The following is a 27,876-nucleotide window of genomic DNA, read 5'->3' as shown; positions in this document are numbered from 1 at the left end:
TGAGTCTCAGGAGCTAAAAGTGTGTTTGTTCTATTAGAATCATTAAGAATCCTAGCGCGTAAGAGTAATGCTTACGTCCTGAATGTTTCCATAGAGTCTCGCTTGAACATAAAATAGTTAATAATATTAAAAATTTGTGAAGCTATTGGAAGAAAAGTGATTATTGTTGTATAATGCTGTTAAAATTCGCATTTCAGGTGCAGTTCTAATGGGTGACCAAGGAAATCAGAGGGGTAGTCTGGCAGATGACTTGGCAGCACTGCTCAATTCTGGGTTCAATGCAGACATCACTCTGCATGCTGGCAACTTCAAGGTGCTGGCCCACAAGACTGTGCTGGTTGCACGAAGCCCATTTTTTGCTGCTGTATTAAAAAATGGAAGACAGCACTGTCACATCGAACTGCATGATGTCGAGGCAGATGTGCTGCTGCAACTTGTAATTTTCATGTACACTGACAGAGTTCCCAAGCTGCAGAGTATGGCACCAAAGTTACTTTTAGCAGCAGAAAAGCTCAAATTGCCTGTCCTGGAGCAAAAATGTAAGGAGCAGTTAATTCTGGACATGTCTAAAGGGCAAATGGCTGCAAATGCATTGATCACTGTGCACAACTCATTTAAGAACCAAAAGAGGACTGCAGCTGTGATGAATTACACCCAAACTGTACAAGATGCAAATGTAGAGCACTCTACAGAAATGTCACCAAACTCCCTACAAGTGGCCACAGAGGAATCTAGTGCAAAAAAAAGAAAACTGGAAAGTTTTGTACAAACTTCAGGACATGGATCTAGTGTTCAAATAGCAACACCAAAAATGCCCTTACAAGGGGCTGAGGGGATGTGGATTTTCAATGAAGCATCACCAAAAATCTTCATACAGACTACTAACAAAGGATCTCGTGTAAAAGGAAAATCACCAAAAGTCCCAATACAAGCTCTTGACAAAGTACCTTATTTAAAAGTAAAATCACCAACAGTCCTATTAAAGGCTGCTGACAAGGGGTCTCATGTTACTGATGAGGGATCTCATGTTAATGGAAAATCAACAAAAGTTCTTTTACAGGCTACTGATGAGCAACCTTGTTTACAGGGATTTATGGCAGTATTACGTTTACAGCCTGTTGATAAGGCATCTTGTTTAAATGAAAAATTGTCAAAAGGTTCTCTACGGGCTACTAATGATGGATCTCATTTAAATGGGCAGTCGCCAAATGTTCCTGTACAGGCTACTGATGAGGGATCTCATTTAACTGGAAGATCACCAACAGTCCCAGTACAGGCAGCTGACAAGGGATCCCATTTAGATACAAAATCACCAACACATTCTGTTTGCTCTACCTATGAGGGACCTATAGAGGCTATTGTTGAGGAATCTTGTTTGAATGGAGAAAGTCCAAAAATCACTGTACAGACTAGTGCAGAGAGTGTGTGTTTGAATGGAGTATCACCAAAAATCTCTGAAGTCATTGTGATAGAGGAATCTCCAAAACCCCCTGCTAAACACAGATTGAGCACAAAGGCACCAACAACAGTCAAAAGCAGGTTAGAACACAATGATATTTTCTCATTTCTGTTTGTGTGTGATATATATAAGAACAAAGATGATGTGACTTACCATACGAAAGCGCTGGCAGGTCGATAGACACACAAACAAACAGAATCATACACACAAAATTCATATACAGACACAAGCATATATATAAAAACAAAGATGATGTGACTTACCATACGAAAGTGCTGGCAGGTCGATAGAAACACAAACAAACACATACATACACACAAAATTCTAGCTTTCGCAACCAATGGTTGTTTCGTCAGGAAAGAGGGAAGGAGAGGGAAAGACGAAAGAATGTGGGTTTTAAGGGAGAGGGTAAGGCGTCATTCCAATCCCGGGAGCAGAAAGACTTACCTTAGGGGGAAAAAAGGACAGGTATACACTCGCGCACACACACACATATCCATCCGCACATACACAGACAGAAGCAGACATTTGTAAAGGCAAAGAGTTTGGGCAGAGATGTCAGTCGAGGCGGAAGTACACAGGCAAAGATGTTGTTGAAAGACAGGTGAGGTATGAGCGGCGGCAACTTGAAATTAGCGGAGGTTGAGGCCTGGCGGATAACGAGAAGGGAGGATATACTGAAGGGCAAGTTCCCATCTCCGGAGTTCAGCCAGGTTGGTGTTAGTGGGAAGTATCCAGATAACCCAGATGGTGTAACACTGTGCCAAGATGTGCTGGCCGTGCACCAAGGCATGTTTAGCCACAGGGTGATCCTCATTACCAACAAACACTGTCTGCCTGTGTCCATTCATGCGAATGGACAGTTTGTTGCTGGTCATTCCCACATAGAAAGCTTCACAGTGTAGGCAGGTCAGTTGGTAAATCACGTGGGTGCTTTCACACGTGGCTCTGCCTTTGATCGTGTACACCTTTCGGGTTACAGGACTGGAGTAGGTGGTGGTGGGAGGGTGCATTGGACAGGTTTTACACCAGGGGCGGTTACAAGGGTAGGAGCCAGAGGGTTAGGAAGGTGGTTTGGGGATTTAATAGGGATGAACTAAGAGGTTACGAAGGTTAGGTGGACGGTGGAAAGACACTCTTGGTGGAGTGGGGAGGATTTAATGAAGGATGGATCTCATTTCAGGGCAGGATTTGAGGAAGTCGTATCCCTGCTGGAGAGCCACATTCAGAGTCTGATCCAGTCCCGGAAAGTATCCTGTCACAAGTGGGGCACTTTTGTGGTTCTTCTGTGGGAGGTTCTGGGTTTGAGGGGACGAGGAAGTGGCTCTGGTTATTTGCTTCTGTACCAGGTTGGGAGGGTAGTTGCAGGATGTGAAAGCTGTTTTCAGGTTGTTGGTGTAATGGTTTAGGGATTCTGGACTGGAGCAGATTCATTTGTCACGAAGACCTAGGCTGTAGGGAAGGGACCGTTTGATGTGGAATGGGTGGCAGGTGTCATAATGGAGGTACTGTTGCGTGTTGGTGGGTTTGATGTGGACGGACGTGTGAAGCTGGCCATTGGACAGGTGGAGGTCAACGTCAAGGAAAGTGGCATGGGATTTGGAGTAGAACCAGGTGAATCTGATGGAACCAAAGGAGTTGAGGTTGGAGAGGAAATTCTGGAGTTCTTCTTCACTGTGAGTCCAGATCATGAAGATGTCATCAATAAATCTGTACCAAACTTTGGGTTGGCAGGCCTGGGTAACCAAGAAGGCTTCCTCTAAGTGACCCATGAATAGATTGGCGTATGAGGGGGCCATCCTGGTACCCATGGCTGTTCCCTTTAATTGTTGGTATGTCTGGCCTTCAAAAGTGAAGAAGTTGTGGGTCAGGATGAAGCTGGCTAAGGTAATGAGGAAAGAGGTTTCAGGTAGGGTGGCAGGTGATCGGCATGAATGGAAGTGCTCCATCGCAGCGAGGCCCTGGACGTGCGGAATATTTGTGTATAAGGAAGTGACATCAATGGTTACAAGGATGGTTTCCGGGGGTAATAGATTGGGTAAGGATTCCAGGCGTTCGAGAAAGTGGTTGGTGTCTTTGATGAAGGATGGGAGACTGCATGTAATGGGTTGAAGGTGTTGATCTACGTAGGCAGAGATACGTTCTGTGGGGGCTTGGTAACCAGCTACAATGGGGCAGCCGGAATGATTGGGTTTGTGAATTTTAGGAAGAAGGTAGAAGGTAGGGGTGCGGAGTGTCGGTGGGGTCAGGAGGTTGATGGAGTCAGGTGAAAGGTTTTGTAGGGGCCTAAGGTTCTGAGGATTCCTTGAAGCTCCGCCTGGACATCAGGAATGGGATTACCTTGGCAAACTTTGTATGTGGTGTTGTCTGAAAGCTGACGCAGTCCCTCAGCCACATACTCCCGACGATCAAGTACCACGGTTGTGGAACCCTTGTCCGCCGGAAGAATGATGATGGATCGGTCACCCTTCAGATCACGGATAGCTTGGGCTTCAGCAGTGGTGATGTTGGGAGTAGGATTAAGGTTTTTTAAGAAGGATTGAGAAGCAAGGCTGAAAGTCAGAAATTCCTGGAAGGTTTGGAGAGGGTGATTTTGAGGAAGTGGGTCCCGCTGTGACGGAGGACGGAACTGTTCCAGGCAGGGTTCAATTTGGATCGTGTCTTGGGGAGTTGGATCATTAGAAGTAGGATTAGGATCATTTTTCTTCGTGGCAAAGTGATATTTCCAGCAGAGAGTATGAGTGTAGGACAGTAAATCTTTGATGAGGGCTGTTTGGTTGAATCTGGGAGTGGGGCTGAAGGTGAGGCTTTTGGATAGGACAGAGGTTTCGGATTGGGAGAGAAGTTTGGAGGAAAGGTTAACTACTGAATTGGGGTGTTGTGGTTCCAGATTGCGTTGATTGGAATTTTGAGGTTTTGGAGGGAGTGGAGCTGGAAGCGGGAGATTGAGTAGATGGGAGAGACTGGGTTTGTGTGCAATGAGAGGAGGTTGAGGTTTGCTGGAAAGATTGTGAAGGGTGAGTGAGTTGCCTTTCCGGAGGTGGGAAACCAGGAGATTGGATAATTTTTTGAGGTGGAGGGTGGCATGCTGTTCTAATTTGCGGTTGGCCTGTAGGAGGATGCTTTGAACAGCCGGTGTGGATGCGGGAGAGGAAAGATTGAGGACTTTTATTAAGGATAGGAGTTGACGGGTGTGTTCATTGGCTGAGTTGATGTGTAGGTGAAGGATTAGGTGGGTGAGTTTCAAAAGTGAAGAAGTTGTGGGTCAGGATGAAGCTGGCTAAGGTAATGAGGAAAGAGGTTTTAGGTAGGGTGGCAGGTGATCAGTGTGAAAGGAAGTGCTCCATCGCAGTGAAGCCCTAGACGTGCGGAATATTTGTGTATAAGGAAGTGGCATCAATGGTTACAAGGATAGTTTCCGGGGGTAATAGATTGGGTAAGGATTCCAGGCGTTCGAGAAAGTGGTTGGTGTCTTTGATGAAGGATGGGAGACTGCATGTAATGGGTTGAAGGTGTTGATCTACATAGGCAGAGATACATTCTGTGGGGGCTTGGTAACCAGCTACAATGGGGCGGCCGGGATGATTGGGTTTGTGAATTGCGAAAGCTTGAAGGCCAGACATACCAACAATTAAAGGGAACAGCCATGGGTACCAGGATGGCCCCCTCATACGCCAACCTATTCGTGGGGTCACTTAGAGGAAGCCTTCTTGGTTACCCAGGCCTGCCAACCCAAAGTTTGGTACAGATTTATTGATGACATCTTCATGATCTGGACTCACAGTGAAGAGGAACTCCAGAATTTCCTCTCCAACCTCAACTCCTTTGGTTCCATCAGATTCACCTGGTTCTACTCCAAATCCCATGCCACTTTCCTTGACGTTGACCTCCACCTGTCTAATGGCCAGCTTCACACGTCCGTCCACATCAAACCCACCAACAAGCAACAGTACCTCCATTATGACACCTGCCACCAATTCCACATCAAACGGTCCCTTCCCTACAGCCTAGGTCTTCGTGGCAAACGAATCTACTCCAGTCCGGAATCCCTAAACCATTACACCAACAACCTGAAAACATCTTTCACATCCTGCAACTACCCTCCCAACCTGGTACAGAAGCAAATAACCAGAGCCAGTTCCTCGTCCCCTCAAACCCAGAACCTCCCACAGAAGAACCACAAAAGTGCCCCACTTGTGACAGGATACTTTCCGGGACTGGATCAGACTCTGAATGTGGCTCTCCAGCAGGGATACGACTTCCTCAAATCCTGCCCTGAAATGAGATCCATCCTTCATTAAATCCTCCCCACTCCACCAAGAGTGTCTTTCCGCCGTCCACCTAACCTTCGTAACCTCTTAGTTCATCCCTATTAAATCCCCAAAGCACCTTCCTAACCCTCTGGCTCCTACCCTTGTAACCACCCCCGGTGTAAAACCTGTCCAATGCACCCTCCCACCACTACCTACTCCAGTCCTGTAACCCGAAAGGTGTACACGATCAAAGGCAGAGCCACATGTGAAAGCACCCACATGATTTACCAACTGACCTGCCTACACTGTGAAGCTTTCTATGTGGGAATGACCAGCAACAAACTGTCCATTCGCATGAATGGACACAGGCAGACAGTGTTTGTTGGTAATGAGGATCACCCTGTGGCTAAACATGCCTTGGTGCACGGCCAGCACATCTTGGCGCAGTGTTACACCGTTCGGGTTATCTGGATACTTCCCACTAACACCAACCTGTCAGAACTCCGGAGATGGGAACTTGCCCTTCAGCATATCCTCTCTTCTCGTTATCCGCCAGGCCTCAACCTCCGCTAATTTCAAGTTGCCGCCGCTCATACCTCACCTGTCTTTCAACAACATCTTTGCCTGTGTACTTCCGCCTCGACTGACATCTCTGCCCAAACTCTTTGCCTTTACAAATGTCTGCTTGTGTCTGTGTATGTGCGGATGGATATGTGTGTGTGTGCGAGTGTATACCTGTCCTTTTTTCCCCCTAATGTAAGTCTTTCCACTCCCGGGATTGGAATGACGCCTTACACTCTCCCTTAAAACCCACATCCTTTCATCTCTCCCTCTCCTTCCCTCTTTCCTGATGAAACAACCTTGGGTTGCGAAAGCTTGAATATTTGTGTGTGTGTTTGTGTGTTTTTTATTGTGTCTATCAACATACCAGCGCTTTCTCGTTTCGTAAGTTACAGCATCTTTGTTTCTTATATATATTTTTCCCACATGGAAGTTTCCCTCTATATATAATTTTTTTTCCTCTTGTGTCATAACATAAGCTACATTTTGAGTTTGCAAGTAGTTACAGACAGAATCTCAAGAATCACTCAAAAACCAAAGACTATAGGCAGAGGAAGGCTGATAATTTCTTTTATGGATTCTGCACTAAAGTACTTTTCCAAGTAATGATAAATCCTCATGACATTTGTTGTATGAATGGTTTGACTTATTTGATATACCATTTAGTGCCTAATAGTGGTTGTTCTTTCATGCATAGCCTCCTTCTAATTGCTAACGTATTAGTTTCTGGTCTCTTCAGCATGACCTAAAATGTAAATGACTGTCGACGTGAAAGTGCCCCCTGTTTCTGCTTCTTCCTAGTATGCCAGTGTGTATCACAGTTTTTACACCAAAAACTTCACATAACTTAGGTGGTGATTTGAATGTGTCTGCATAAAGGATGTATATTTTACGTAACCTTGGAAAAGCAATTACTAGTTGAAATGAAAGCCAGTCATGTGTGTGATCACATAGTTAATTTACCACTGACCAGAACCGATTGCTAGAAACATTTTTGTAGAGTGTTGGTATTACGCTGCCCAAGTTGCTAATCCAAGAGTAATATGTGTTACATAGCAGCTTATCATGGTCATATGCCATATAGTGGGTCATAGGAAATCTGTGGATTGATGTAGGCACAGTTGGAGGAAAAAATGAATGATCTTCAGAGTGTGAGGAAATCAAAGTAACTTCGTTGTTTTTGATGCTAGGTTAGGCACTCTTTATATTGGGACCAATTTTGTACACAAGGTATTGACATGTAATGCAATGAAAAGCTTCTTAATGCACAACTTGGACTGTAGATGAAGGAATAAGATGCTCATGATTAGAATAAACTGTTGTGTGCGTGAGAGAGATGGGCGGTGGAAAAGAGTTGGAGTTTGAAAGTTTCATACATGTTATTTTGTTGAACAGTGTTCAAAAATTAAATGGAGGGACAGAAAATAAGAGTTTTTCATTAGAATACGTGAGTGAAGAGATCTGTGAGGCACATGTTATTGAATGTTGAAACAAAAAAGAACTTGAGATTGAAGACTTGGGTATGATTTGTGTGACAATGTGCAGATGTGCAAGAGAAGGAGAAAACAATTGAATGTTAATTATGAATATGAAGTGTACGTACCCAGTAGAGAAGGGAAAAAAATACAGATCATTATCCATGTAATCTATTACTTAAAACTTTAATGGTCAGTGTGTAAAACATTCTCCTAACTTTTATTCAGACACTGCCTCACCGCGACCTATTTTCAGTACAACAATGATTTTTATGAACACATTGACAGGGTGCCTGTGGGCAGTCCTCTTAGTCTGGCTATGGCCAATTTTTTTGTGGAGAACTTTGAACAACAGGTGTTGCAAACTGTGAGTAAAAGACCAGCCATATGGTACCATTATCGTGATGATGCCCTCGTAGTACGGACATGCAATGAAGAGGAATTGGATGCCTTCCTGATACATTTCAACGGTATCAGTCTGAAAATATAATTTAGTATGGAGACAAAAAATAATGGCTGACTGAATTTCTTGAATGTGTCTGTTATAAAGCAAGGTGACGGGATGTTGGGCCACAGGGTATACAGAAAATTCGTGCATTTTGTTATCTGTGGAAAAGTTCTAACCACCATCCCAGACAAAAAAGAGGTGTGATTAAAACCTTGGTAGATGTGGCACATGAAATTTGTGATGTGACGGACTTAAAAGGTGAGCCTGAACATCTACTTCAGCATTAAAGAAGAACAGTTATTTGAACAAGGACGTAGATCAAGCACTTCACCTTAGAGAGAGAGAATCAGGACTGATGAGGAATGATGGCTGCCCAAAGGAAAAGTTGTCCTTCCATTCATCAGTACAATTACAGAGTGCATTGAGAAAGTGTTGAACAAGTATGGCGTGAAAACTACCTTCAGACCCACCAGGAAGATAAAAGAATGTTCAAGATCAGCAAAAGTTATAAGACGTACTTTGGCTACACCAGCTATGTACAAAATGCCTTGTAGTTGTGGACTGGTTTATATTGGTATCACAAAAAGAAGTGTTAATGCTTGTCTGGTTGAACACAAGGAGTTGCCATCTGGAACATGCAGATGAATTGGCCATAGCGGAATGTCTGTATCAAGAGGGTGATCATGAAATAAAATTCACTGACCCTCCTCTTCAGTTTCAACATTTTGTTGACAGGCAACAGCAGCAACTTCACTTAAATTCCTTAAAGTGTTTATTAATGGTTCTGCCAACAGTTTCAGTATTCATTAGGTGACAAGTTTCCAACCTTATCAGGTTCATTTTCAAACCTGGCCTATGAGGGTACAAAAACAATACATAGTGGTCAGTGAACAGTGAATACAAAAGTGGTATTACAATAAGAAGTTAAAATGTAACAGAAATTAATTATTTGAATACAAACATACCTGCACAGACAGTGTTGGAATATAATAGTAAACACTGCCTGGCAACACTTGCTCTAAGTATGTTTGCAGAATGAATGCACAAGTCTGTTACCAAGCCAAAATCAAATTGGAGGTCAACATAGCCAAGCTCACATACAAGTGCTCGTCTGCAATCAGTGGGCATGGCATGTTTTGAAATGGGGATGTGTCCAAGCACCTTTATTAAACCTGACATCATTGAAGTGAAAGACAGCAACAAATGTACAGGTATCACACGAATACAAATGTTAGTGTGACATGTACCTGTTACATATTTGAACATAAGACGAGCATTTCATGTTAAAGTGCATGTCCATGGCCAATAGACACATCACGCTAAAATAGGGGGAATCGTAGCACTTATTAACGAGTCATGTGTAATATAAAATGCAATGAAACAAATCACATTTGTTGCTCCATTACAAATTTTGCCTTGCACATACAGATGGTTGTCTTCCAAATGTCTTCGTACATATAGTTTTCATAAATAAAACATTTAAAAACAAGACTTGTCATTAGTTTAGCCAATAAGTTTTGTAAAAAAAGTTACATACCAACTGAAGACATAAAGTCTGAAAATGAGTCTGTGATCATATTTTTGGCACATTATTTTACAGGTCCATCTTGATCACATAAATTTTTACATTTTACTATGACTGGTTTCTGCTACTGCCATCTTCAGATCATAAAATATTCTGATGTAGTATCAACATCAAACTAAACATGTAGGTACATAGTAAGTGCTTACTATGTACGTACATGTTTAGTTTGACATTTATACTACATCAGAATATTTTATGATCTGAAGATGGCAGTAGCCAAAACCGCTCATAGTGAAATGTAAAAATTTATGTGATCGAGATGGACCTGAAAAATAAAAAGTTACATAGTCCTACTAAAACAGTGTCTCATAGCACTGAATCATTACTACATCATGTCCTGCACGACCAGCTTGAAATTGCCTTGTCCTGAGATACATATCAAATCAGCAAACATGTTGGATCAGAATGTTTGAATTTGAAACAATGTTACAAAGGAGAGCATTTAAGTGTGTCTGTAATTATTGGATTAGCATGTCTAGTTAGTAAATTATGTCAGGTATATGTATATCTGAAGGGTGGTGTGATCATAGGGACACTATATGAAAAAGATGTTCATGCAGCATGCATGACTAGCAATACAAAATTGTCTGGAAATACGTAAAATGCTTGAGTATTCATATTTCTGTATTTGTCCCCTGTAATTAACAACAGGATTCACATGAACAGATATGCACTTTGAGTGCAGGACAAGGCGATTTTAAGTTGTAGTAATGATTCAGTGCTGTGAGAAACTATTTTCGTGCGACTATGTAACTGCTTTCTACAAAAATTATTGGCTAGAAAAATGATATGTATTGTTGTTAAGTGTTTTGTGTATGTAAACTATGTATATGTATGTAGACTTTTGGAAGACAACCATCGGTTTGTACAACACAAAATTTGTAATGGTACAACAAATGTGATTTGTTTCATTGTACTTTATGTTACATGTGACTGGTTAATGAAGATGCTGTGATGCCCCTTATTTTAATTAAATATGTCTATCGGCCGAGGACACACACTTGGACATGAAATGCTTGTCTTCTGTTCAAATATGTAATGGGTATACATGTCACACCAGTATTTGTATTTGTGTAACACCTGTACATTTGTTGTTGTTTTGCATTGTATTGATGTCAGGTTTAAGAAATGTGCTTAGGCACATATACATTTTTTTTTAAGAACACAACATGCCCATTGGCTGCAGATGTGTGCTTGTACATGAGATGTGATGCTAGTTCCATCGAAGGTTTCTCAGTGTTGTTGGCTATGTTGACCTCCAATGTGAGTTTGAGTTGGTAACAGACGTGTGGATCTACATCTACATGGTTACTCTGCAATTCACGCTTAAGTGCCTGGCAGAGGGTTCATCCAACCATTTGCATACTACTTCTCTGCCATTCCACTCTCGAATGGCACCTGGGAAAGAGGAACACCTAAATCTTTCCGTTCGAGCTCTGATTTCTCTTCTTTTATTATGATGATCATTTCTCCCTACATGGGTGGGTGTCAACAAAATATTTTCACATTTGGAAGAGAAAGTTGGTGATTGAAATTTCATAAATAGATCTCGCCGCAAAGAAAACCACCTTTGTTTCAGTGACTGCCACCCTAACTTGTGTATCATATCAGTGACACTCTCACCCCTATTCCGCGATAACATGAAACAAGCTGCCCCTCTTTGTACTTTTTCAGTGTCCTCTGTCAATCTTACCTGGTAAGGATCCCACACCGCACAGCAATATTCCAGCAGAGGACGGACAAGTGTAATGTAGGCTGTCTCTTTAGCGGGTTTGTCACATCTTCTAAGTGTTCTGCCAACAAAGCGCACTCTTTGTTTCACCTTGCCCACAATGTTATCTATGTGGTCTCTCCAATTTAAGTTGCTGTTATTGTAATTCCTAGGTATTTAGCCGAATTGACAGCCCTTAGATTTGTGCGATTTATCATATACCCAAAATTTATTGGATTTCTTTTAGTACCCATGTGGATGACCTCGCACTTTTCTTTGTTTAGTGCCAATTGCCACTTTTAGCACCATACGGAAATTCTCTCAAGATCATTTTGTAATTGGAATTGATCATCTGATGATTTTACTAGACGGTAAATTACTGCGTCATCTGCAAAAAATCTAAGTGGGCTGCTCAGATTATCACCTAGATCATTTACGCAAATCAGGAACAGCAGAGGGCCTATGACACTACCTTGTGAAATGCCAGATATCATTTCTGTTCTGATCGATGATTTACTGTCTATCACTATGAACCGTGACCTCTCTGAGAGGATATCACGAATCCAGTTACACAACTGAGACGATACTCCATATGCACACAATTTGATTAACAGTCGCTTGTGAGGAACTGTATCAAAAGCCTTCTGGAAATCTAAGGAATATGGAATCGATCTGAGATCCCTTGTAGACAGCACTCATTACTTCATGGGGATAAGAACGATATTTTCTGAATCCGTGTTGGTTATGTAGCAATAAGTCATTTTTTTTTCAAGGTGATTCATAATGTTAGAGTACAGTATATGCTCCAAAATCCTACTGCAAATTGAGGTCAGTGATATGGGTCTGTAATTCAATGGGTTATTCCTATTTCCTTTCTTGAATATTGGTGTGACCTGTGCTACTTTCCAGTCTTTAGGAACAGACCTTTCGTCAAGTGAGTGGTTGTATATTATTGCTAAGAAAGGCACTATTGTGTCTGCATACTCTGAAAGGAACCTGACTGGTATATCATCTGAACCAGAAGACTTGCCTTTCTTAAGTGATTTGAGTTGTTTTGCAAACACCTAAGATATCTACTCTTATGTCACTCATGCTAACAGCTGTTCTGGTTTCGAATTCTGGAATATTTACTTCATCTTCTTTCATGAAGGAATAATGGAAAACTGTGTTTAGTAACTCCATTTTAGTGGAATCATCATTGGTACCATTTCCATCGCTATCGCGCAGTGATGGTATTGACTGTTTTTTGCCACTGGTGTACTTTACATATGACCAGAATAACTTTGGGTTTTCTACCATATTTTGAGACAATGTTTCATTGTGGAAACTATTAAAAGCATCTCGCATTGACATCCACACTAAATTTTGAGCTTCTGTGAAACTTAGCCAGCCTTGGGGATTTTGCGTTCTTTTGAATTTGGCATGCCTTTTTTCGTTGCTTCTGCAACAGTGTTTTGTGTACCATGGTGGATCAGTCCCGTCTTTTATTAACTTATGTGGTATGAATCTATCTATTGCTATGGATACTGTAATTTGAGCCACATCTGGTCTACACTTACATAATTAGCTTGGAAGGAATGGAGACTCTCTCTTAGGAAGACATCAAGCAGAATTTTTATCTGCTGTTATAAATAGATATATTTTGAATTTATTTTTAGTGGTTTAAGTTGATATGGTTTTGAGCCTCACTACAATGACCTTGTGTTCACTAATCCCTGTATCCGTCATGACGCTCTCTATTAAATCAGGATTATTTGTGGCTAAGAGGTCAGTGTGGTTTCGCAACCATTTACAATTCGTGTGGGCTCATGAACTAATTGTTCAAAGTAATTCTCAGAGAAAGCATTTAGTACAATTTCGGAAGATGTTTTCTTTGAACTGTTCAGCTATTATATCATCTGAGTCTGGGGGCAGTAGAAGGAGCCAATTATTATTTTGGTATGGCTGCTGAGTATACCCTCTATCCATAGTAATACGCTGGAACTGTCTATTTCAACTTCACTACAAGATAAACTACTACCAATAGACACAAACACGCCACAACCTACTTTATTTAATCTATCCTTTCTGAACACGGTTTGCACCTCTGTAAGAATTTCGTCAGAATTTATCCCCGGCTTTAGCCAGCTTCCTGTTTCTATAATGATTTCAGCTTCAGTGCTTTCTATCAGCACTTGAAGCTCTGGTACTTTTCCAATATAGCTACGACAATTTACAACTACAGTACCTACTGTTGCTTGGTCGATTCTCGTTGTTTCTTTGTTCTGTACCCTTTGAGACTGGAGCCCTTTTCGATCTTTGCTGAGACTGTCTAATCTAAAAAACCACCCAGTCCATGCCACACAGCCCCTGCTACCCGTGTAGCCGCCTCCTGTGTGTAGTGGACACCTGACCTATTTAGCGGAACCCAAAACCCTACCACCCTATGGCGCAAGTCGAGGAATCTGAAGCGTACACGGCCGCAGAACTATCTGAGCCTCTGATTCAGACCCTCCACTCTGCTGTGTACCAAAGGTCCGCAATCGGTCTTGTTGATGATGCTGCAGATAGTGAGCTCTGTCTTCATCTCACTAGCAAGACAGGCAGTCTTCACCAACTCAGATAGCCGTCGGAAACTGGAGAGAACCTCTTCCGATCCATAGTGACACACATCATTAGTGCCGCCATGAGCCACCACCTGCAGTTGGCTGCACCCTGTATCCTTCATGGCATCCAGAAGGACCCTTTCCACGTCTTGGATGACTCCCCTCCCCCCGGTATGCACACTGAGTGCACATTGGCTTTCTTCCCATCCTTAGCTGCCATATCCCTAAGGGGCTCCATCACCCACCTAACATTGGAGCTCCCAATGACAAGCAATCCCACCCTCTGCACTTGTCCGGACCTCTCAGGAAGACCAGCCACTGCCTCAACAGGCGAGGCCGCCCTTGCTGGCTCAGAAGTACTTTCAGCAGTGGGCAGTACCTCAAACCTGTTACGGAGGCGTAAGGTTACAGCCTTGCAGCAAGCTCCGACTTTTGCCTTCCACCTGGGGATTTGAGACACTGCAACAGTTCGTCAATCACTGTCAGGCAAGTGTCAACCGGCAGGGACGTCCGAATCCGAGGGCGCAGTGGCATCTGATGCTACAGGTTCCAGAGGTGCCAAAGTGCTGACCTCGTGTGTCCCAACGTCACCGCAGACCAGGGCAACAGCCTGGAGCCTGTTGACCTCGGCCAACACAACTTCCAACTGTTTACAGACGGTGGCCAATTCCCCCTGAATCCGTACACAACAGCTGCAGTCCCTATCGATCCCTAACAATTTTTTTTTTTCCCCTCTCTTTATCTCACAAGCTGCTCAAAACAAACAAATGACTGACGGCTACACTAATTTACACTAACGGGTACTAAAATGCGATGCCACAACTCTCAAATACTATAATATGCCTGAAATTTGTGAATTAAACTATGCAAGTACACAAAAACATGCAAGAAAATTAAGAATTAAACTATGAAACAAATAAGTGAACTAAGAGTGCGACTTGCTGCTGGCTGCTGCTTATACGGCGGCGGCAGGGAGCTCTCTCAGGATTGTGCATTCATCCTGCAAACATGTGTAGAGCATGTGTTGCTACTTAATGTGTATTATTGAGGTCAGGCATTGTCAGCACAGGTATGTTTGTGTTCAAATAATTAATTTCTGTTATATTCTTGAACATTTTATTGTAATACCAATTTCGTATTCACTATTCATTGACAACTATGTACTGTGTTTGTAGTCTCAGTAGGCCAAGCTTGAAACTGAACCTGTGACGGTTCAAAACTAGTTGCCTAATAAATACTGTGATTGTTGACAGAACCATTAATGAACACATAAGGAAAATTCACTGACATGAGTGTCATATCAAAAACATCACATAATCTTTTTTCGTCCTTAGTATCCTTACTCGGCACGTACTTCTCCAGTGTGTGATTTGCACTTAGTTTAAACATTGTCCAAAATTTCTCTGTATCCATCATATTTGAACTAAATGATGTCCATTCATTATCTAAGTAAGTTGCTAACAGCTGTTATTTGCTTTTTTGAGCACAAAATCTCTCTGTCTTCTTGATAGATTTATGTATGTAGTAATCATCATGGCTATGATGTCATGATAACTGATCCCTGTCTCTACTGACACTGCCTATAAGGTCAGGCCTGTTTGTAGCTACATGGTCTAAAATATTTCCATTCCATATGGTTGTCAAACTAGTTACTGAACAGAGTTTTCAGAAAATGTGTTGAGAAGTTGTTCACAAGTCTGTTTGTACTATATGAAATGAATCAAAACACATTGTATTTTACACTTGGTGGGCCAAAACCATGTCCAACTAATGTTGCATGATTGGGGTACTTCCGCACTACTCAGCATAGATTTACTTTGAATTGTTCTACAATTGTGAATCAGGTAGCCAGTAAAGACATCTAATGATTAACTCCAGTCCATCTAGTCTTGTTAATTGCGTATGGATAAGTTCACAGTCATACTCAATTTTTAACCTCAACAGGCACAATATTTTTGTCGATTATCTGGTACCATGCGCCGCGGAATTTGAATCCGTGCCAGATGTCATGGATGTTGAAGACCCATGGAGGTCTCTGCACCATCGCACTGTAAGCTGTGGCGGTGCGCGCCTCCTGGCTCACTTTTAGTGTGAGGGCACCACAGTGGAACACGTGGCACCCCCGATAGCGTACTTAAGTGCCTGCCTCTCGCTCAGCCAGCCAGTCTATTCTCGCGTACGTCGGTTGACATCTCGCCTCGTGTTAGACAGCTTACTTCCTTGTTCTGTGTACAAGTGGACGTGTTAGTTTCCTTGTGACTCCGTTGTTTGATCTTGTTGTATTCGTTCTGTCTCTCGTTGGTTGTGTCCATGCTCTCCTGTTGTGTTGTTGTTCGCGGACCTCTCCGCGAGTCCTGCCGCTCTTTCTGCCATTGCTACCCCACGACCATCTCAGTCGCAGTTACAACAGATTGCAATGAACATTACCCCCCTCCCCGTCCCCTCATGTGCTGTGTAACCTATGTTTTCAGTTTTCAATGTAAATTCCATGCCTCATTAAATGTTACAAAACTCTTTACTTCAAGCTTCATCCAGATCTCAGTTTCAAGCATAATTTAAGTGTGGAAGCTTTCCTGGAGACTGGGAAATTCAGGAACTTTGTTATGAGTGCATAGGCAATTTACTGTTAACACTTCAACATTTGACATTTCTTTACTTTACGTGCAATCTTATTCCATTCTCTGCATATTGACTGCCAGCTTGTTAGTCATAGTAACTTTGCGTTCTCAAAGTCAAATGCGTGATCATTGTTTATGCTACGTTCTGTCACTGCTGTTTTCTGTTTGTGTGACGGGGCCAATGTGCACCACTGTATCCCCATGCCTTGCTCTGTTTGCCAGTCCTACAGAGCCAACCGCTTGCAGCCAAATGGAGAGGGTGCATCACTAGTATAAATATTGTCAGATCTGCAGTATCTCAATACTTTGCTAGTAGGTGATGAGTATGACACTGATCGAAACGCTGCAGTATCCCAATACTAGTAGATGATGATTATGACACTGATCGAAACGTTGCAGTATCCCAATGCTGCTTCCAGCTGGAAACCTGAGAGCTTTTCATCAGTAGTACATTATGTTAAAATTGCATACCATGCGTATAACACCATTCTTGAAAGAGAATACAGATAGCTTTATAATGTTGTTGCTAATACTTCCTTCCATGATTACAGTGTTCTTTTTCCATTACCCCAACCAAATATTCTCCCTGTTGAAAATAGCTTATTCTTGTGGTTGTGACATCATCTGTACAGGAAGGTACCATTCTCATCTATGCCCCCTCCATAATGGTTCACTATTGTGTTTTTCGTGCATCCACAACAGTTGTCAATCATACTTTTGAAATCAGTCTAGATACAATCTTGACAGCATTTACGGTATATACAGAGACATGATCATTATCATCATTATTATTAACATTACTATACTACAGCTTGAGTAAATGATGACTGCATAATTTTTCATATAGAATTTATGACAGATATTTCTCGGTTGGTTGTATATCTCCATTTGTAATTCATCTAGTTTTATATCGACCTGCTGCACAATTTGCCATACAGATATGTTTAGCTTGAGCTCATTTCATTCTTTGTCATCTATCATACAGCAGTCAAGTTCCAGCTTACAGCCTGGCATGATGTTAATGCTGGTTACATTTGATATTTTCACATGTTCTGAGAGTAGCAGTACTTGTGATTGTACTCCACAACACTAAGGGATTTTTGTTTTCCTGTTCTTGTTACTTTGACAAGGGTTAACTGGTATTGTTACTCAATACTGTAAATTACTCATCTCTGGGAGTGATGGACAGATACTTTTTTTGACTGAACTGAGTCCACGCACTTCCATTTACCATACTGAATTTTCCCACACAGCTGGAAGGAATTTCTGGGACTGGCCGCAGCATTATTGCTTGGTACTCTCATGATCACAGAATGAAATTTTCCTTACAAATTGTACATTACTGGCCATTAAAATTGCTACACCATGAAGATGACATGCTACAGATGCGAAATTTAACCGACAGGAAGAAGATGCTGTGATATGCAAATGATTAGCTTTTCAGAGCATTCACACGAGGTTGGCACCGGTGGCGACACCTACAACATGCTGACATGAGGAAAGTTTCCAACCGATTTCTCATACAGAAACAGCAGTTGACTGGTGTTGCCTGGTGAAACGTTGTTGTGATGCCTCATGTAAGGAGGAGAAATGCGTACCATCATGTTTCCGACTTTGATAAAGGTCGGATTGTTGCCTATCGCGATTGCAGTTTATCGTATCGCGACATTGCTGCTCGCGTTGGTCGAGATCTAATTACTGTTAGCAGAATATGAAATCGGTGGGTTCAGGAGGGTAATATGGAATGCTGTGCTGGATCCCAACGGCCTCGTATCACTAGCAGTCGAGATGACAGGCATCTTATTCGCATGCCTGTAACGGATCGTACAGCCATGTCTCGATCCCTGAGTCAACAGATTGGGATGTTTGCAAGACAACAACCATCTGCATGAACAGTTCGACATTTGCAGCATCATGGACCATCAGCTTGGAGACCATGGATGCGGTTACCCCTGATGCTGCATCACAGTCAGGAGCGCCTGCGATGGTGTACTTAACGACGAAACTGGGTGCACGAATGGCAAAACGTCATTTTTTCGGATGAATCCAGGTTCTGTTTACAGCATCTTGATGGTGGCATCCGTGTTTGGCGACATTGCGGTGAACGCACATTGGAAGCGTGTATTCGTCATTGCCATACTGGCGTATCACCCGGCGTAATGGTATGGGGTGCTATTGGTTACACGTCTCAGTCACCTCTTGTTCGCTTTGGCAGCACTTTGAACAGTGGACGTTACGTTTCAGATGTGTTATGACCTGTGGCTCTATATCCTTCATTCGATCCCTGCGAAACCCTACATTTCAGCAGGATAATGCACGACCGCATGTTGCAGGTCCTGTACGGGCGTTTCTCGGAACAGAAAATGTTCGACTGCTACCCTGGCCAGCACATTCTCCAGATCTCTCACCAATTGAAAACATCTTGTCAATGGTGGCCGAGCAACTGGCTTGTCACAGTACGCCAGTCCCTACTCTTCATGAACTGCAGTGTCGTGTTGAAGCCGCATACCTGTACACGCCATCCAAGCTCTGTTTGACTCAATGCCCAGGCGTATCAAGGCCGTTATTACGGCCAGAGGTGGTTGTTCTGGGTAGTGATTTCTCAGGATCTATGCACCCAAATTGCGTGAAAATGTAATCACATGTCAGTTCTAGTATAATATATTTGTCCAATGAATACCCGTTTATCATCTGCATTTCATCTTGGTGTAGCAATTTTAATGCCCAGTAGTGTATTAAATTGACTGATTTCTTTGCATGATAGTTGTTTGTACTCAGTTTCACATACTGATGTATCTTCACTCATGACTATCGCGATTTCAAGGATCATGCATCCTTACAGTTCACAGGTCTGCTTACAGAAGCCGCCTGGGTCAGCCCTGAGGCACACTCTGGTGAGCTGCCAAAGAAACAGTATTATTTAAGCGATCACGAATGAGTGCTCGACCTATTCTGTAATCTATATTAATGTTGTGCAGTGTGTTCAGTAATGTGCACAACCTGTACTTCATTGTATCTTATGTGTTTGTAAAATACTGCATGGATCACATTTATGCTTGTTATAGCGCATACTGTCTTTTGGTATCATGTATAGTAAATAATTTCCTTACTGCAGTAATGCTTTGACCGTACTGTTCTTATAGTCCTCAAGGTGCCTACCTAGCTTTTTCAGTCCTGCTGTAATCATTTCTTTGTTTCTGGTCTTTGAATACATTGTCTGGTTGAAACTGCCTAATGTTACTTTCCTAAATTTAGTTGTTTATTCGTGAACTGTAGTAACTGTGTTTGCTCACATATGAGTAATCATTTTAGTTTTGTGTGCCAAATAATATCTTACCGACTTCGACTGCAAATTTAGTTGTCTCTGTGTTTCTGTTCTGACTTACTGTTGAGACAGTTTCATGAATGGGTTTTTCATTTTCTGTATCATTGTAACGTGCCAGTAGAATGCCAGTTTGATGGCTAGTAATGTACCAACCCACGTTCTGAGCTCTCAGTCCATTTATACAGACTCCTACAATTCACTGTGGAGCTCTTTCGGTTTCATTAATTTAATATTTTAAGTGTAAGAGATAAAAGTAACTGATCACCCTCCAAGTGACACTAAAATGCTTGCCTTTTCCATTATGCCGTATCATAGTCCTGGCAAAAGTCAGTATTTGATCATCTGTGGAACAAGATTGGATTCCCCTGTGTATCCCAGCAGCCACATTGTCTACACCATCCTGACAAAAAAGTATCTCAGAGTTATTTGTAATTAAGAGTGTTTTTAATCTGTTAATGCTGACTAGTAAGTACTTATTCTTTCTTAGACCACAGCATCTGGTCCCTTTGCCCACACTGCTGTGTAAGGCCCTTGACACTAGTGTTTAGGTTTCTTCTACATCTACATCTACATCTACATTGATACTCCGCAAGCCACCCAACGGTGTGTGGCGGAGGGCACTTTACGTGCCACTGTCATTACCTCCCTTTCCTGTTCCAGTCGCGTATGGTTCGCGGGAAGAACGACTGTCTGAAAGCCTCCGTGCGCGCTCTAATCTCTCTAATTTTACATTCGTGATCTCCTCGGGAAGTATAAGTAGGGGGAAGCAATATATTCGATACCTCATCCAGAAACGCACCCTCTCGAAACCTGGCGAGCAAGCTACACCGCGATGCAGAGCGCCTCTCTTGCAGAGTCTGCCACTTGAGTTTATTAAACATCTCCGTAACGCTATCACGGTTACCAAATAACCCAGTGACGAAACGCGCCGCTCTTCTTTGGATCTTCTCTATCTCCTCCGTCAACCCGACCTGGTACGGATCCCACACTGATGAGCAATACTCAAGTATAGGTCGAACGAGTGTTTTGTAAGCCACCTCCTTTGTTGATGGACTACATTTTCTAAGCACTCTCCCAATGAATCTCAACCTGGTACCCGCCTTACCAACAATTAGTTTTATATGATCATTCCACTTCAAATCGTTCCGTACGCATACTCCCAGATATTTTACAGAAGTAACTGCTACCAGTGTTTGTTCCGCTATCATATAATCATACAATAAAGCATCCTTCTTTCTATGTATTCGCAATACATTACATTTGTCTATGTTAAGGGTCAGTTGCCACTCCCTGCACCAAGTGCCTATCCGCTGCAGATCTTCCTGTATTTCGCTACAATTTTCTAATGCAGCAACTTCTCTGTATACTACAGCATCATCCGCGAAAAGCCGCATGGAACTTCCGACACTATCTACTAAGTCATTTATATATATTGTGAAAAGCAATGGTCCCATAACACTCCCCTGTGGCACGCCAGAGGTTACTTTAACATCTGTAGACGTCTCTCCATTGATAACAACATGCTGTGTTCTGTTTGCTAAAAACTCTTAACCTCCTATGCCACACTCTGATTGTGCAGCAATTGTTGCGGAACTTAGATTATGAGTATGTTTGTTCTTGAGTCCTGCTGAAGTGCTTTTTATTCTTTGTTTTGCACTGTGCATTCTACTGACCCACACTACAGTACATTGTTTGCGTACATTCTTTTAATTAAAAAATGTAATATATCCAGCCTGTCAGGCTCTGCTGTAATGTGCCTGCAATATTATACGGTTCTGTAAACAAGAGCTCTTGAGGGGTATATTCAGTTGCACTATGTAGTGTAGTGTTAAGCATAAAAACCTCGGTCATCCCAGTCTGTTTGTGCTCAGTCCCGAAGTTTCCCACATTTCCGTAATTGTACATTTTGCTCTCCAGAGCATACTTACTTTGTGTGTGATAATTGATCACTGCATCTATGCGATCCTAATCAATTTGCACTGTCTTTTAATTATGTCACTGACAAAATTACTTCCACTTGCACTTAGCAGCATGATGGTTTTCCGAACTACTATTATTAATTATGCAGTAAGGAAATACTGCGACCAGCCACAAGCTTTTTTTGAAATGATTTAATTGTACCATTACTACTTTCGGGCTTGAGCCCATTGCCCGATGGTATCATTGACTTCTTTGCAAATTTTACATTTGCGTTCTAAAATATAACAAATGTGAAACATTTTGTAAACTCTGCATCACAAAAGCTTTGTTATATTGTAGTCACAGAAGTAAAGCTTGCAAATAAGTCAACGCTACCATCTAAGGATGGTCTTAGGCCCAAAACTACTAATGGCACAATAAAATCATTTTTTTTTAAAAAAAAAAAAAAACACCTTGTGGCTGGTTGCAGTATTTACTACAGTGTAACTTGAAAAAACAGTTGTGATGTTCTCCAATCAAAACGGATAAAATAATATGATTACTCTTTTCGCCAACGTGTCCTATCGTGTCGACACCTCTCCAATCAGTTGTTGCATGATATCTTGAGTTAATGTAGCCTGGAACATTAATACATATTTATTACCTTGTTCCATTTGGTTCAGCAGCCCCACAATGTCAATAACATCATTCATATATGTTTTCTGAGGAGGCAATTATTTCCAGGCATTTTAATTTTACTTTGAGTTACCTTATTCAACTGACAACTCTCAATTTCCAGATGATGTACGAGCCATATTCAAAAATTGAAATTAATCACTTGTTTTAAAATCGAAAAGGCAATATATTTATGAAAAACTTAAAAATTTACCAATTTATGTAAAACACTATTTTTTGATATAGTTGCCTCCACACTTAATGTGCTTTGTGAGCAAAAGAAAGAGCTTTCTGATACCATCATCAGAAGAGTCTTGTTCAACATATTTCGCCCATTGTTTCATGGCTCTCTGGATGTCATAGTCAGTAGAAAATCTTTTTCCACCCATAAACAATTTCAGGGAGATGAGAAGATCAAAACTAAATATCAGGGATTGAACAGGCTGGTAGTTGATGTCCAGTAATATGAATCTGAGCTTTTTTTGTAACATTGGCTCTATGGGGATGAGGGATGTGAATTGTCATGTAACAAGCATCCACCCTCATTGACATACACCTTCTTGTATTCTGTAGTGCCGTTTGTATTGTGTTTAGGGTTCAACAATACTGCTCATCATTTGTGGAGAGAATCCCTCTATGGTCCTAAGGCAGAGGCCATGATTTCTTGGGATGAAAGGACAGTTTTGAATTTTTTCACTGGTGGAGAAGAGAGATGTTATCTCTGCATCGATTGTCTTTACATTTAAAGTGTGAAGAGAGCCACCCACATTTTGTTGCCAGTCACAATAGAATCAAGGAATGTGAAGAGAGCCACCCACATTTTGTTGCCAGTCACAGTAGAATCAAGGAACTGTTCACTTTCCAGTTTAGAACACTCGAGAAATTCCCATGAATGTGAAATTTCATTGACTTTGTGGTGATCTGTGAGCTGTTTTGATCTACAATTTTTGAAAACCATGTGCTTCAGTAATGATTTCATTGAAGAAGGATATAGAAATTTTTGGAAACATTGTGTTCATCTCATCCAAAGTCAATTCACAGTCACCACAAATCATTTCTTCAGTCTTGCTCACCATCTCATCAATCAAGAGTGAGGGTATCCCCCCCCCCCCCCCCCCCCACACACACACACACTTCCTTTTCATTGCGAACATTCATTCTGCCAGCTTTCTTACTGGAATCACCTGTACACATTGGTAAGCTTTATGCCATAAACAGTTTTGGTTTAGTTAAAAATCTGCAAGTGGAAACCAGATTATGCCCCTCACTTTGCAACTGTTGGGGTTTACAATACGCACACTCGTTTCCAAATGGCACAAGCGACTGATGACCTCAGCATTTAGGTACCATAGGAACACCACCACCACCACCAACAACAACAACAACAACAACAACAAATGGCGCTAAAAGGTTTTTTCAGCTGACTAAGAAGAGCACATGTTCTACTGCCAACATCTTATTCTTGATCAAAGTGCTGTAAACTTTGTGAAAGAAATTACTTTGAGTGCCAGAGGCTCAGTACTCTTACTTTCTGGACATGCCTCATACTCTTCTATATCTCCTGCTGTCATTTCATCCCAGGAGATACACTTCTTTAATCGTGGTAACATCCCCTGCTACCCATCCACTAACAAATTATGATACCGTTCCATAATAGTCAGTCTCTCTCTCTCTCTCTCTCTCTCTCTCTCTCTCTCTCTCTCTCTCTCTCTCTCTCTCTATATATATATATATATATATATATATATATATATATATATAATCTTTTATTCACTGGACTTCCCCACATGTACTTGGGCCAGACTTGGTTTTTGAGTCTTCATGTGAGGGACCAGCACTTTGCTCCAGTTTGCCGGCTGTTCCATCAGTCGTGATGGCCTGCTGTAGCTCCTCCCACATGACTGTGATGCCTGCTGCAGCTCCCGGAGCTGCTGCACTGTTTATGGTAGTGTCTCTGCTGAGCACTGTGCCTGCAATTTCTCCTACTGGAAGGAGCATCTGCTTCTCCATTCTGTTTACCTTCCTTGTCAAGAATCTGCTAGTCTTATTCCTCAAGCTTCAACATGACTAAATTAACAGTAAAAACGAACATTATATGTAGCATTAGGGGTTACGGTCTAAACGTACAATAAGCTTTCTGCCGGATGTGTATGGTCTGAAATATTTATTGCCAAGCATATGGGCATTGGCTCTCTGTCAGTGCTGATATATGACCACTTAGCTTTGTTAAGCTTCTAGAAGTGCATGCCACTTGCAAGCACTTTTCTAGTCTCTGTTGGGTCAATTCAGTCTCAGTGGAAATGAATATGTTGTAATTACAAATTCCTTGTTGAAAAGAAGATAGTGCATTGAGTGAGGAATTTTTCCATGCAGTGAGTGAGTAATACTTCCTTTAGCATTTGAGATGAATTCTTTTGTTCCACCGCTTGTAAGTTTGACACTTCTTTCTTGTGTAATTCTTGTAGAGTATTTCTACTTTACTGGTTTTCAGTCTGTTAACCAAGAATACATGACCTAATTAGGGGACATCCTTATTCAGATGATGATGATGGTTAGTGTTTTAGGGCGCACAACAGCGAGGTTATCAGCGCCCGTCCTTATTCAGAAACTAATAATTGTTGACTTGCAATTTCCAATTGTCATTCTAAGTCTCTTCTGGTCCTTGGTCGGCCGTACGGTTTGCTCTTTGCTGATTAGACTATCACAATGTCATCAAGTTAAATGAACTTACCTCCTTGGAATCATGTCAGACTGGCATTCATAAACTGTTGGAACGTGCTTGACCACTACTTTCAACCCCTTCTCTATCCTTTATATTTATAATTCCTGTTTGTTTGATTGAAAGCTACCTTTTGCCTATGCTTCTCATCCAACTGGACTGGATAGTAACCTTTTGCTAACTTTAGGATTGACAAATACTTGGTTTTCCTTAAACCATCCAGTATCTCTTCTGTCTGTGCCAAACTTTTACAATACCTCTTGCTTTACTTTGGAACGCAAGCTCAAATGCATTATCACAATTAACTGAAAACTTTTAAACTTTGTGGCAGATTAAAACTGTGTGCCATTCTGAGACTTGAACTCAGGACCTTTACCTTTTGTGGGCAAGTGCTGGCAGAAGTAAAGCTGTGAGAATGGGTCTTGAGTTGTGCTTGGGTTGCTCAGTTGGTAGAGCACTTGCCCCAAAAGGCAAAGCTCCCAAGTTCAAGTACCGGTCCAGCACAGACTTTTAATCTGCCAGGAAGTTTCATATCAGCGCACACTCTGCTGCAGAGTGAAAATTTCATTCTGGAAACTGAAAAATTTGATTGTGCCTTATTACCATTGAAAGTATGTGGAATCAACTTAAGTGCCTCTCCCAAACTAACATGCTGGTCATTGGCTGACAGTTGCTCACTATTGTTCCTAAGGACACCTCCCTTGGCTGCTGCCACTCACTGTACACAGGAAAGTACTGCTGACAGGCTCTCTGGCCACCTATTTATGCCTGTCAGTTGTGCACAAAAACTAAAGCCATATTAGCACTGAGTTGACAAACATGTTTCTGTTTGCAGCATTGTATGTGTACCTATGACACTAGTGGCAAACAATAGATATTCATGTTGTATCCTACAATGGAGCTAATGGCAAACATTTCTTGCTGTGTATTCACATTGTTTGCTACAGTACGTTCACCAAAGGGAATTAATTGATGATATGAGCATTAACAGTATTCAACAATATAAACAGATGAAAATGAAAGTGTAATTGTTGTGTTGAACAAAAACATACTATAGAATCTGACAGGAATGATGTGTGTGAACTGAATGTGGAAGATTGTGCTGCTTTTCATAGTTTCACTAGGATGTCATCAGCTGATTTTGAAATTCTAACAAATATGGTAGAGCTATTTCTTTCAAAGAAAGACACAAATTTCAGAAAATCAATTACAATTAAGCAATGACTTGCTATTAGTCTTCAGTTTCTGGTAGTAGGAGATTCCTTCCAAAGTCTTGCATATGTATTCCATATCTGAAAGCCAGCCATATCTCAAATAGTTCATGCAGTTTGTGCAACATTGGTCAAAGCGTTATTATGTAATGGCAGTCTAGTTATGTAAATAACATTGAAGTATTTGTGCGCTGATATGAAACTTCCTGGCAGATTAAAACTGTGTGCCGGACCGAGTTCGAGTCTCAGTCCGGCACACAGTTTTAATCTGCCAGGAAGTTTCTTTGAAGTATATGTTTCATTGCTTCTTGACATACTTATAATGTTGTTACATTAATATATAAAATCAAATCTTTATTACCAACAGCTGCCATCTCGTCTGCAGTGATGTTTATAATCTCTTCTAACAAATGTGCAGTTGTTGTTGATCCCTTTTCCATATCCACACTGACGATTCCTCCATTCTCTTGCATAAATTCAGTTCCGCTTCGGAAAACCCAATACAAAATGCCTGTATTGTGTTTTCATAGACATCAGTTTAGTTTCTATATTACTGCTGATGGTGTGAAGCATAGCAGCAATTTTATGGTTGTAGTCCTGTTTTATCTTCTAAATTTTTAGTTTGCATGTAACATATTCCAGAGGCACTCCTCTGTCTCATAAGTAGCGATACAACATATATCAGTAGTCTTGACAATAATACAGGTATTTGAATTTCACACTCTGAGGCAACACAGTTATAATACTGTTCCCAGAGTATTTTGTTAACTAACACTAGCACTATACACTGGTATTTAGCAGTAACAGGCCAGAAACAATGCTTCATTTGATCTGTACTGACACAGCCTCAGTTAGTTGTTTTTGTAACATGTTGCAGGCATTGATAGCCCAGCAATAGCTGCAAACATGGTTGTAATCATTGTTGCAAAAAAAGTTTCAAACACAACGTGTATGTGACTTAAAGAGTTTGCATGCAGCTACTCTATGCTCACATGGTCACTTGTGGGAACTATCAGCTTATGTGTGCTTTCTAATTTGTTGTTCTGTACACTCTCTCTCTTAACTGCCTCTCTCTGTATAATTGCATAGGCCTACTGGCGAAGAGGGTCTCGTAACTGCCTGTACTTTGCTGTGTACCCAATGTGTCTCAAATTGTTAATGATGATACTTCTATGAGGAGATGATTACAACAGAGCGAAGAAGGAAGATAGGCAAGCTAGGCAATAGGAAGGAGTTCCTCCTGGCCTGCTTTGTCTTCTTGAGATATTCGAATTGTACTGTCTTTTGCAAAGATTCTTCGTCACATCAGATTGCCAGTTGCCATTTAGACCATTAGATAAGCTAGCATAGCC

The 27,876-nt window shown here is 41.5% G+C and overlaps 1 protein-coding gene across 2 annotated transcripts in view; it reads left to right on the top strand.

Annotated features, from left to right (window-relative positions):
• Positions 1-27,876, top strand: part of LOC126419135 (receptor-interacting serine/threonine-protein kinase 4-like) — a 111,158-nt gene that overhangs the window by 67,717 nt on the left and 15,565 nt on the right. For both annotated transcript variants that reach the window (XM_050086242.1, XM_050086241.1), the window contains one exon: positions 198-1,539. In XM_050086242.1, coding sequence (XP_049942199.1) covers positions 209-1,539 — 1,331 coding nt within the window. In that variant the 5' untranslated portion in view covers positions 198-208. The remainder of the gene's footprint in view (positions 1-197; positions 1,540-27,876) is intronic.

This window comes from Schistocerca serialis, chromosome 9 (genome assembly GCF_023864345.2).
Source record: "Schistocerca serialis cubense isolate TAMUIC-IGC-003099 chromosome 9, iqSchSeri2.2, whole genome shotgun sequence".
Lineage (NCBI taxonomy): Eukaryota > Metazoa > Arthropoda > Insecta > Orthoptera > Acrididae > Schistocerca > Schistocerca serialis.
Note: the sequence above shows the minus strand (reverse complement) of the source record. Positions and strands in the feature narration are given on the sequence as shown.